The sequence below is a fragment of the Podarcis filfolensis genome (genome assembly GCF_964270895.1).
Source record: "Podarcis filfolensis genome assembly, chromosome: 8".
Classification (NCBI taxonomy): Eukaryota; Metazoa; Chordata; class Lepidosauria; order Squamata; family Lacertidae; genus Podarcis; species Podarcis filfolensis.
The window spans coordinates 71,573,833-71,586,847 of record NC_139611.1 but is presented as its reverse complement, the minus strand read 5'-3'; the positions used below and the strand labels follow the sequence as shown (position 1 = coordinate 71,586,847).

The 13,015-nt window shown below is 42.9% G+C and overlaps 1 protein-coding gene across 1 annotated transcript; it reads left to right on the top strand.

Moving 5' to 3' along the window:
• The first annotated feature begins 2,631 nt into the window (after nt 1–2,631).
• Nucleotides 2,632–9,105, top strand: LOC310768787 (IgGFc-binding protein-like). Its single transcript, XM_083627564.1, has 3 exons — nt 2,632–2,707; nt 4,341–4,391; nt 6,856–9,105. The coding sequence occupies exons 1-3, from the start codon at nt 2,698–2,700 to the stop codon at nt 8,124–8,126; spliced, it is 1,332 nt and encodes a 443-aa protein (XP_083483690.1). The 5' UTR covers nt 2,632–2,697; the 3' UTR covers nt 8,127–9,105.
• Nucleotides 9,106–13,015: the final 3,910 nt, after the last annotated feature.

Below are 13,015 nucleotides of genomic sequence, written 5' to 3'. Positions count from 1 at the left end.
ACGGTCATCTAGTCCAACCCCCTGCAATGCAGGAATCTCAGCTAAAGCATCCATGAGAGATGGCCATCCAACCTCTGTTTAAAAACCTTCAAGGAAGGAGAGTCCACCACCTCTCATGGGAGTCTGTTCCACTGCTGAACAGCTCTTACTGTCAGAATGTTTTCCCGCATGTTTAGTCAGAATCACCTTTCTTGCAACTCGAAGCCATTGGTTCAAATTTTACGCTCCAGAGCAGGAGAAAACAAGCATGCTGCCGCCTCCATGTGACAGCCCTGAAGATATTTGAAGATGGCTATTGTATTTCCTCTCAGTCTCCTTTTTTCCAGGCTAAACATACCCAGTTCCTTTATAGCACTTCAGTTCCTGTCTATACACTCTGCCACAGTAGAATATCATTATTGCAGATTCCTTAAGTAGAAAGAGTTTGCCCATGTGGAGGTAATGTGCCTGAAGATTTACCCCACTACTTACTGGTTTGCCCAATCAATGAGAAGAGCAGCATAGCTCAAAGATTTAAATCTCCCAGTTGGGAGATTGGGTGTTTGATTAACTTTTTATTAGGGGACAGGTCCCCCACACTTCTGAAAAGGTGGCCTATTTTCCCTTTAGAGCATGGGTAGGCAAACTAAGGCCTGGGGGCCGGATCCGGCCCAATCGCCTTCTAAATCCAGCCCACAGACAGTCCAGGAATCAGCATGTTTTTACAAGAGTAGAATGTACCCTTTTATTTAAAATGCATCTCTGGGTTATTTGTGGGGCCTGCCTGGTGTTTTTACATGAGTAGAATGTGTGCTTTTATTTAAAATGCATCTCTGGGTTATTTGTGGGGCATAGGAATTTGTTCATTTCCCCTCCAAAAATATAGTCCGGCCCCCACAAGGTCTGAGGGACAGTGAACCAGTCCTCTGCTGAAAAAGTTTGCTGAGCCCTGCTTTAGAGTGCAATGTTAAGGAAAAAAGTTTGTGTGGACCAGTGGGAAAGGCTTTGGCGCATAGACATTAGGTTCACTGCTTGATATGAAATAAAAGAGAATTTTAAGAAAATGTTTTTTAGTTGGTACCTAATGCCATCCATGTTAGCCAAAATCTACAAACAGAAGTCCAACCTATGCTGGAAATGTGGCGAAGAAGAAGGAACATGATTTCATGCCTGGTGGACATGCGAAAAAGCAAAGGGGTAGTGGGGTATGATTCACGAAGAATTCAAAAAAGTACTAAAAGCATCTATACAAAAGAAACCAGAGGCATATTTATTAGGCCTGTTGGAAAAAGACATACCTCAGAATAAGAAATGAATTTTTCTATATGCTACAGCAGCCACCAGGATTGTATTTGCCAGCAAATGGAAGAGTGAGATAATACCTACAAAAGCTGACTGGATATATAAATTAAGCAAGTTTATGAAAATGGCAAAGCTAATTGCATTTATAAGAATGCAGTCAAATCAAAAACTTAAACAGGAATGGCAATGTTTTGAAGAATATATGGATAAACACTGATCCAGAAAGAACATGGTGATATGCTTAGATTAAAGGAGTAAAGTGAAATAGAACTCACTAACAAATTATATTATAAAGAGAATAAAACACAATAACTCAAAAGATTGCAGTGTTTTGTATCGAATTTATACGGAAGTCGAGATGGGGTGGAGGGAAGTCGTGGGTGTGGTGGTAGGTAGTCACGGGGGCGGGTATGATCTTTGTTTGTGTAAATAGCAGTTTATTTTTTGTTTGTCTATGCATTTCTTCTTTTCTATTTTTTGTATCTTCAAAATTCAATAAATAATATAAAATCTAAAGAAAGAAAGAAAGAAAGAAAGAAAGAAAGAAAGAAAGGGCCCTAGTGGGGATGATAAGATAAATTCTTCAGAGGAGCAAACTCTTACCTGATAGATCATCTGGTTTTAATCATTATTTTACCTGTGTAATGTATTTTATCCTGTTTTTATTATTATGTATTTTATCTTTTGTAATGACTTTGGCTATACATACAAATAAATAATATTCAGAGTAATTCACACCAAACACTAAATACAGTAAGAGCAGATTAATCAGAGATTAAAAGCCTGCTACTCTCCTTGTCTGTTCCTGCAACTATTTCACCTAGTTTCACATACATTGAAACACCACAAGTATAGCCCTTAGGATTATGATTGTCTCTAACTCTGAGCTCAGGGTCACACTTATACTGCAAATTTGGTCCCTCAAAGGGAATCTAATATTGCTACCAATCATTTTTGATCTTTCAGAAATTGCCAAACAATAAAACCTATTTTGCATGTCCTAGCTATGTAAGCTACTAAGTTTTGTGTGGCAATTTGAATATTAAGTTCTAGGAGAAACCAAATATTGACCAGACAGCATAACTTAGATAAGAGCCTGCTGAAGATAAGAACCAGCTGGATCAGACAAATGGCCAAATTTCCTCCAAATTTCCTGCTTATAACCACAATGAGGGCTATAGAATATAGATTTTGCATATTCACATACTAGGTCTGATGATTATGTGACTGTGTTATCAGTATTTCCTGCTTAGAAAGTGATATTGCCCTTTTCCCTGCCCCCTTAAAGCATTGGCTGGGCTACTAAAGAGTAAGCTGCTATATAAGCCCAGCTACTTTGAGTGCTGAACTAACCAGACGCCTTCAGAAAGTAAGCATGGTCATTGCCTGCCTTTGTTGAGTTGGTGATGCTTTGATATGTGGACAGGTAAGTAACCTGCATGCCGGGATCTCCTTGGTGAGGCCGTAGCTCAGTGATGGAGCATTTTACCTTGCAAGTAGAAGGCCACAGGTTCAATCCCCAGCATCTTCAGGTAGGGCTGGGGGAGACTCCTTCCTGAAACCCTGGAGAGCTGCTGTTGGTCGGTGAAGACAATACTGAGCAAGATGAACCAATGGTCTGACTCAGTATAAGGCAGCTTCCTATGGTCTGCAGAAAAGCCATTTGGAATATAAGCAGTCCAACTATACAAGCTGTGGATGCCTTTCAGATGTTCTGGACTGTAAGCACATCTGGGGGAAACTGTAGTCCAAAACACCTGGAGGACACCAGATTGGCAAATGATGAGTAGGGAGTTTCCTTTACTTACAGGAGAAAGAGATTTAGATTAGTCTCAGAGAGTCAGGTACAGGAATTTTTGGAAAAACATGGTAAAGACCCAGAGTTTCAAAGCTCAGGGAGAGGTTCTAGAACCCCTTATGAAATGCAATGAGATGAATTGGAAAAGACTGAAAGAGCAGGGCAAAAAAAGCAAATCTTTTTTAAACGAATCAGATAATGGCAAATCTTAAATTATTAACCTGGAATGTTAACGGCTTTAACAACAATATAAAAAGGAACAGGGTGTGGCATGAAGTTTTAAAACAGAATTTGGATATAATTTGCTTACAGGAGACCCATGTTGCAAGAAAACATGAGAAAATTTTGAGTAATAAGAGGTTAGGGAGCCATTTCATTGCATCAGATGTTTCCAAAAAATGTGGAATTGTTTTGTACATAAAACCTGTACTTGAACCACAACTAATTCAAAAGGATGAGAAAGGGAGAAAATTAATGGTACAAATTAAAGTTGAAGGAGAAAAAATAATTCTAGTAGGGATATATGCACCAAATGAAAATAAATCAACAAAATTTCAGGATCTAGAAACAGAATTGTTAGAATTTGCAGACGACAAGTTAAAGATCTGTAACAGAACATTTCTGTTCCTTATTGATATCAGTATCATGTTGGTCTGTCAAGTACTATTAGTTGCCCCCCATGTATCAGAAGCCCGACTGGCTTCAGTTAGAAGTTGGACATTTATTCCCATGCTGTGGAATTCTCTTGCAGCAGACATTTGTCTGGGATTCTTGATGTTAGTTTTCAGATGTGTCTTGAATATCCTTTTATGCCAACAAGACTTTATCCATTTTTTAAAAAAAAAATGATTTCAGTCATTTCTGATTATCATCTGTAGGCTCAGCCACCCATCCACTTTCCCTGAGGGAAAACCTGTGGTTTAGCACTGAATCAGAGTCAACAGCAATCCGGTATTTTGCAGATTGACATATGTTCCAATTTAGTGTTAAACAATGGGTTTTCTCAGGGAAAAGTTGTGAGACAAAGGCAAAACTGATCAGATGTCTCATGCAACCATAGTTTGAAAGAAATTGAGAAAGATGGTTACAATTTGCTGAGCCAAGTAAAAGGGGCTGTGGGAGCCACGATTCATATATGTTGCCATGCAGACTCTAGAAGGCATGTTGTAGATGTTCAAGAGACAAATGATCAGATCGGAGGATGGGAATTTACCTTGGATCTGCAGATTACTTGAACTACTTTCTTCTGCTGTTTTTTTAGCCATGGCAATGAGACTGCTGCTGCCTTGGATCTGGCTGGCGCTCCTATTTGGTGAGTTTGGTGCTAATCGGTAACCTGCAGGTTGGCCCTACAAGTGAGACATTACTTGCACATTTGTCACTGTGGGGCAAATGCAGATGCTGACAGAACAGGCACTTGCTCACAGCCTGGCAAAGCTTTCCTTGACCCAGAATTCCATTTTGTGTCTATGGCTATCTGGCACCCAGCCCAATGTATTGTTGGCTGAGTTAACACATGCCCAGTCCCTACCATTGTGGGGAACCCATGGCCGATGTTGTTGGACTCCATCTCCCATCGTCCCCAGACATCAAAGATAATGGTCAGCGATGATGGGACCTGGAGTCCAAACACATCTGGAGGGCACTGATTCTGAATGTCTAAAGTCAAAGATTTACAGAATGCAACTTACAAAAGGCAAGCCTGTCTATTTTTCTCAGCTCAGCTAATACTCTGCTAACAATCTAAAATCTTAATATATGAACAAAGGAGCAGTTCTTCTTTCTCTCCATTCTCTCCACACTGTTAAGACCTCAAACACTGAAGCCTTTATTCATAGATTCAGTTGCTGTTCTCAGTGACTGCACCCCAGTCTACGGTAGCACCTTCCCCAGAGAGTTCCGCCTGGCCCCTGCTTTGTATTCTTTCCAGAGCCAGCAGCACCTTCGTCTTTCTAAAATTCCATCTGGTTTTTAAAGACTTTGGGGCTTGAAAAGTTTTGATGGCATGTTTGTATTTAACCCTATTAATTACATACCCTATTTGCTGTGTTTCACCTTATTTGTTGTTTATTTAATCATCGTATTTTAAACTATTATTTGGTAAGAGAACGTTTGTTATGGGGTAGCTGAGAAATACCTTTGATTCATTAATTCATTTTTTTTGAAAAAAACAATACATGATCTGTTCATATAGTACATAAGTCAAATTTGCCGATATAGCTAGGGTAGGGGTAGGGGCTGTACTGTTGCTCATTCACCCTAACAGATCCCCCACCCCTTCACCAATTCCATTCCTTAACACCTGGTCAAACTCCCTTTCCTTTACACCCATCCATTCCCATTCCTCCTCCCTATACACCTTATCAAGCCCTTCTCCTCCTGCTTTTACAACTCCACCACCTTTCTAACTCTGCACTCTCACTGACCTTGCTACTGCCCCTTACAGCTTGCCCAAACACAGTGCCTTCTTCCACTCAGAGCTCACCTGAACTATGTCCCCTCCCATTAGACATCCCACCCAGCTGCCAGGGCCATTTCATACTTAACTGCAGAGGGTGAGGACGAGGGAAGCCATGGGCAGCAGTGGAAGAGCAGGACTGTTGCTGGTGAGCTGCCTGCCCAGCCCTGCCTGTTCCTCAGTGCCTCACCTGGGGCACATGCCCACATCCATTTCCCTCCTCCTTGGCTTCTGAAGCTGCTGAGGCTGAAGTGGGCAAGACAGTCACAGGGAGCTGTCTCAGTCTGTCCTCATTGTTCCTCTGCAGTTTTGCCTGGACTGCCTGCTCTGCCTCCATCTCTGTTTGCTTGGGCTCCCCACTGTCAGCTTCAGCCATGCACACACGCAGCCATCTTCCTAGGCCACCCACTCATTCACTTGGACCACCTGCATTCCTGCATCTGCACTCCAACACTCTTGTTCTGTTCAGTGGTGGAGCTTCAAGCTCTGGCAGGGAGGGGGAGGGTCTGAGAGCAGGTGGGGGCATGGCTGGCATGCACCCCGGGGGTGTGGTGCACGTCCCGGGGTCATGACGCCCAGTGTGGGGGGGCCCCCAGCTGCGATGGCACCCTACCAGGATTGTGCCGCCGGGAGCGGTGCGCTTCCCCCGCACCCCTGTTTCTCCGCCAGTGGTTCTGTTATCATGCTGCAAAATGCTGATCAGTAATTGTGAGAGAATGGGAAAGGAAGGTGTGGCATGTAGATGACCATATCTTGGTTCAATGCTTCTAGGAGGAGTTGAACAAAGAGAGAAAAAAATTACCAGGTGCTCTTTCAACTGTGTTTGCTTGGAACAACTGTGTTTGCTTGGAGCATGCACACGAAATCTAATACCAATAACAAACTTAGTTGGTCTCTAAGGTGCTACTGGAAGGAATTTTTTTATTTTGTTTCAACTATGGCAGACCAACACAGCTACCAACCTCTAACTGCTTGGAACATGACAGCCTGGGTAACAGAGTCTCACTAGAAGCCTCTCCAGGCTACAATCAAAACTTCCTTCTGGGATGCAGGCTATCATAGGAAAAGCTGGATATTTTTAAGGGAGGGTTCATAATGTATTAACAGATGAATAATCATTTGTTCCTCAGAGACCACTTCCTTAATACAACCAAACAGGAATATTACTAGGTTCCTTTGAGTAATCATTTTCTTACTGCTGTAAGATAAACTAATCAGATCATTATACAAAAACTCTAACCGTTGCCACATCAAGAGATTAAAGCCCAGCACTGAGATACTTGCAGTTGACTAATTATCCATTCCTTCTGCCTTGCAGGGTATTGTGGAGCAAGTTCCCGAGGGACGGAATTTATCACAGCCTTCCTGGAGAACTCATTCAAAAGTCAGGGCACTCCTAAACTTGATCTGCTTATCACTGGATATCATCCTGCAACCACCATCACAGTCACAGTGAACAAATCTACATTTCGGAAAACGGTTTCTGTCAATGAGAAGGAGACCGTGTCAGTTGTGGTCCCAGCCTCCTCAGAGATGAAGGGGACCGACATTTTTGATCAGACTGTGCGGATCCAAGCTGACAAAGATATATCGGTGTTTTCTTACAACGACAAGCTTTCCACAAGTGCTGCCACAGTTGTCTACCCAGTTCAGCAGCTGGGCACATCATATTATGTAGTAACACCAGTGGGGAATGCGGCAAACACTTTCAAGGAATTTGCAGTTGTAGCCTATCAGTTTCCCACTCAAGTCACTATTCACCTGAAAGGGGCTGTGACATTCCAAGGGAAGGTTTATGCTGCAGGGAGCAGGCTTGTTGTTGACCTGAAAGCTTTCCAAGCAATCCAGCTGCAAAGCTCAGCTGATTTGTCTGGCACCAAGGTTGAATCAGTTGCGCCCGTGGCTGTTTTGAGTGGGCACAACTGTGTCAAGCAGTTCTCATATTGCGACCATGTTGCTGAGCAGCTCCTGCCTGTTTCCAGCTGGGGCACCACCTTCATAGTTCCCCCAGTGCCCTTCCAAACTCAGACTGACATTGTGTATGTTGTCGCTTCCCAAGATAACACTTTGATCCAATACCAGTCTGGGGCCACTCCAAGCTCCCGCCGCGCGGTGGCTGGGGAAGTCATCCAGTTTCAAATGCAGCCATCTCAGTCCTATTTCTTCTCTGCCAATGCAGGAATCCAGGTCCTTTTCTTCTTTGCTGGTAACAGCAAGAAATACGACCCTTTCCTCATCAATGTTCCTGCTTTAAAAAGCTATTGCACATCATATCACATTGATGGGATTAAGGCATTTGATAATTTTGCTGTCATTGTAGCAAAAACCTTAGATTCAAATGGGATCACATTAGAGAAGAGAGCCATTACAGATGCCAAGTGGACACGCATCCCTGGAACAGAGTATTCTTTCAGTCAACTTAGCTTGGGCAAAGAAGCCAGTGCCCTCTCTGTAGAGCATCCCAGCGCTCCTTTTGGGCTCTTCATCCTTGGAGGTGTACATGCTGATGGCTATGGCTCTGTGGCCCTTTGCTCTTGCAGTAAGTATCTGAATCTGTGCATATACTTTAGGTTTTTATGCTACAAATGAGGGTTTTGAATAAATAATTAAAGTTGGCTACATCCTATTGAGTACCCAGTGGTTTTTTCATCTTTTTGCTTTCCAGCACTGGATGCTGTGTTTTAACATTACTGTGTGCTCATTTGTAGATTGTCAAAGAAAGTGACCCCTTATGGGTGATAACTGGAGGACCACAGTAGCTCAAAATGGACATGGGAATGGAACTTTAGCTGCCACTATTTTAGGGTCCAAAATCATCTCCTAGTTTTCACTATTCCATTCTGCCTGGAATACTTATCATAATATAGGTTAAAGAATTGTAAAATGGTCTGATTTGATGAATTTTTACTTTTTGTACCAAGTTTGGAAAATCTTATTGAGACCCAAGTTTCCCATTTTCCAGAGGGAAGGGGACATGACACGAGACCTACAAAGTTCTAGACTGCAGTAACAGTCTGACTGGTTCAAATCAGTATGTGAAATTCAGCTTCCCACCATCTTGATTGCCTTATTCCCTGAGCAATCGGAATGTCCATGAGGCAACCAGATTAAGTGGCTATTCAGAAGCCTGTTTGTTTTTCTTGCCTTGTTTTGTCTATCTGCCACATCCTCCACTAGTTACTAACAATGCTTGCTTTTGCAATGACACCACCATTGTTCCGTTTCAGACAAACCAGTGTCTCCATGCAGCTTGATCCAGTGCAGAAAGAAGGAGAAGTGTGAAATCATAGGAGGTGATCCAGTGTGTGTGCCAGAGTCTGAATCCAGCTGTTGGGCCCAGGGAGATCCTCATTATCACACCTTCGATGGGAAGAATTTTGACTTCATGGGCACCTGTACCTACACTATTGCCAAGACTTGTGGCTCGGATGCCACTCTTCCTTCCTTCAGTGTTGAAGCCAAGAATGAGAACAGGGGAAATACTCGTGTTTCGTATGTTGGCTCTGTGACAGTCACAGTCTATAACACCACCATCAAGGTGGTCAGAAATGAGCAAGGCTTTGTGAGGGTGAGAACGAAAGATGACCATATTTCTATTTCTCTCTGGCTTAAAAAAAAGCAACCTATTTTTCCCCAAGAGTCCATCACAATCTACTCTGCTTGCATCTTGTCTTGCTTGCATGCTGTAATGTAGGCATGTGAAACAGAAGATCTGGCAAAGTTTCCCTGTCCCCCGCTTGCTAACGTGGACTGATCTCTGGCCACCACCCCTGCTCCCTCCTCCTGCCCTTCCCCCTGCCAGCCTGTGCCCCACTTATTTAATGTTTGAGGAGGAGCTGTTTTCCTTTTATGCCATACCTACTTTGCGGCTGGCTGTATCCGCCTGCCATTGGGCACTGGGAACGATAGCACTGCCCAAATAGCTGAGGCTTTGGGTGCTTCTCACCATTTTTAATTTAAACGAGTTCTCCCTAAATATGACTGGCAGTGAGAATTTTTTTAAAAAGGTCTTTCGGTATTACTGTTTGTGAAAAACTTCAAAGGTATTTTAAAAGAAAGCAAGAGAAGTTTTGGTGAGATTTATCAAAACTCTTCAGGAAGATAAGAACATAGAAAGCTGCTTTATGCTTAGATCATCGGTCCATTCCAGCTCAATATTGTCTTTAGTGACTGGCTGTGGGTCTCAAGGATTTCAGGCAGGAAGCTCTCACACCCCTTACTGGAGCTGCCAGAGATTAAACCTGGAACCTTTTGCAAAGCGTGTGTTCTGCTACTGAGATGCACTCCATGTGCTGCAAAACATATGGTCCACCACTGAAGTATGGACTCTGCAAATTCTGCACATTCCTGTTGAATCAATCTACCTTTATTATTGCATGTGTGTGTTGGTCTTTTTACAATCATCATCATTTTATGCCCATCTTGTTGTTTTTTTTTTAATTAAATATTTATTGGTATTTTCAAGAAACATATAACAAACAAAAACACAAAAATAACCAAATTAAAAACAACACTAAAATCCAAACTTAACAGAAAAATAATAAAAAAAAAGAAAGAAGAAAAAACACATAAAGTTTCAGATACTTATTTTCCTTAACCTTATTTCTCAGACCTCCTCGCACCTCCCCTTCTTGTATTCCAATTTAAATTGTCAATTCAGCAAGTCCTTAACTTATTTCTTCACCCTAACTTAAACGTTTATTCTAACATACTATTATTTTACTTTGCTTCTTTTTTCCATTTCCTCAATTTATTTTTGCCAGCCTTATTTTCTTTTAATTTAAAAAAGAAAGAGAGGAGAAACCAATTTTACCTTATCAAAATTACACATCAATACTTATACCTCCTTACTTATTCTTAAACCTTTTTCCTAAAGTCGACCAAAATTTCCCTTCCACAGTTTCCCCAATTTCCATACAACTAACAAAAAAAAATTATAGCAAGAAAAGAAGAATAAAAGACAGATTATACTTATATACCCTTTGGATTTCCAACCTCCACCCACCCTTTTCCCGGTTCCAGTCCCCAACCAATACATCAGTCTTTATGTTCTTTAGCCTGGAGATCTCACGTCCGAGGCCCTTATATCTCTCTCAGTTCCTTTCTGCCGGCCTCTTTGATAGTCCTTGATGTTAAACCCCAAGTCTCGGAGAGGCTCCGGCCCAACAAGATCCATGTTACTTCCAGCCCGTCCTCCACACTTAAAAGCGAAGCCTACGGGGTATTCTAGCTCTTGCTTCAAATTTCTTACAAATCCATATGTCCCCGAAGCTCCAGCTTTCGCCTTCAACAATTCTGTGATCCTCAGGTCTTCCGATCCCCTCCAAAGGGGATCTCTCCATTTTTCGGACTCCCATTCAAACCGGGCTTTCCACATCCAATTTTTATTGTCCTTTTTTATCATCATGTCAGGTCTCCTATTACCACTCTCCTTTAACTCGTGCAGAATTCCAGCTCCTCCTTCATTTTCTTCAAAGGCAACATGTTGTTCCATCGTGTCTACACTTTCAGTTTCATTTATTTGTTCAGTAGAATGGGCTCCCTGTTTCAAATCCTTATCAGGCTCAAGACAGTTGTTTACTGTTAAATGTAGTGCTGAGACCTCTGTAGACAAAGCACTGTACTCTTCTTGTAACTTTCCCAAGAGAACAAATGCTCTGTCCAGTTCTGCTTGAAATTTAGATGCTCCAGCCATTTTTGTAATGTAATGTCCCTATTACCCCTCTAGGGGGATTTTAGTTCCTTGATATTCCTTTCAGCTCAAAACCAAAAGTCCAGTTATTTTGTATCAGCCCTCCTTATTTTCAACAAATTATACCGAGTAAGCCAGCAGAAACAGCAAAAACAATGTTCTCTTTTTCCAGCTGACAGCTAGTTGACTGACAGCTAACTTGACAGCTGTCAAACTCTTCGATACAACAGGCTTTCTCCTAGGACGTTCCCGGGTCTAGGGGGGGGTGAAACTTCAATTTCCCAAAAAAATTTTAATCCTCCGGTAGATCTTCTTATAATGTTAAAACCGTGAAGTCAAGATCTTTAACTAACAAACAAAAAACAGATTTCCTCGACCTTAGCTGCTCGGTCCTTTGCTTTAAGTTGTTTACAAAGAGGGGGGGTGGACTTCCTTTTTAGCCCCTTCCCGCTCGTTCCAGATTCAGAATAGAAAAAATTTTTTTTTGAGTTCCAATCTCCGTATTACTCACGGGTTGATGTTTGTAATCCAATCGGTCGAAAGAAGAAGTTGGCGCTCTCTGTCAATGGCTTGCGGCTTCACTCCGTAGACGAGCGAGTACTCTCAGCACCACGCCACCCTGCCTCCGTTCCGAAGCCTTTAAAAAGGCTCCGTCGCGGATTGGGGGGGGCGCAAATGGTGCCCGCCGAGTCTCTGTGTTCACAGGCATCCGCGCCTGTGATTTTAAGGGTCCCCGCTTCGCCGCAGCGGTCAGACCCAGACACTACGGAGCCGATTCCCTCCGGAGCTCGGAGGGAATCCGCCATTAAACAACGGCGCCAACCGGAAGTCCATTTTATGCCCATCTTGTTGAGTAGAATAAATAACAAAAAGAGTCGGTTGTATCGAAGGTTTAGTCTGAGTAGACCCAATGTATGTGCATTAATTTCAACAGGTCTACTCTGAGTCTGACTGACATTGAATACAATCCACTGTGTTGTTCCACTGTTGGTTGAATCTGATTTCTCTCTTCAGGTGAATGACCAGCGTTTCCGCCTGCCCATCTCCCTGAATGAAGGGAAACTCCGTCTCTACCAGAGTGGGGGCTCTGTCTTCATTGAGACAGATTTCTCTCTGAGGGTTTCCTACGACTGGAACTTTTACCTGGTGGTGAAGCTCTCCAGCAGCTTTTCTGAAAGTGTTTGCGGTCTTTGTGGCAACTACAATGGAGACCCCGCTGATGACTTCAGCACCCCCGATGGGGCCTTGGCTCCCAATCCCATTGAGTTTGGAAAGAGCTGGAAGGTGGACGATGGTGACAGGTTCTGCTGGGATGACTGCCATGGGGAATGCAAAAGCTGCTCCCCAGAGATGGTCAAGAAGTATGAAGGCGAACCATTCTGCGGCTGGCTCAGCAAAGGAGAGGACGGCCCATTCAGCAAGTGTCATGCTGTGATTGACCCCAACCCTTTTCTGGAAAACTGTGTCTATGACCTCTGCATGAATGATGGCCTGAAGGAGCTTCTTTGTGAGGCACTGAATAATTATGCAGTAGCTTGTCGGGAAAAGCAAGTTGCTGTCTTGGACTGGAGAACCCCCATCGGTTGCTGTGAGTGTCAGAATCTCCCTTCTTGTAATTTGAAGCCATTGGTTCGAGTCCTATCTTCTTGGGCAGGAGAAAACAAGCTTGCTCTATCTTCCATGTGACAGCTCTTGAGATATGTGAAGATGTCTATGATACCTTCTTTCAGTCTCCTCTTTTCCAGGCTAAACATACCTAGCTCCTTCGACCGTTCCTCATAAGGCT

Coding starts and splice junctions, on each gene's coding strand:
- LOC310768787 (XM_083627564.1), top strand. Junction 4,392..6,855: donor CTGGCTGGCGCTCCTATTTG/GTGAGTTTGGTG, acceptor TCTGCCTTGCAG/GGTATTGTGGAGCAAGTTCC.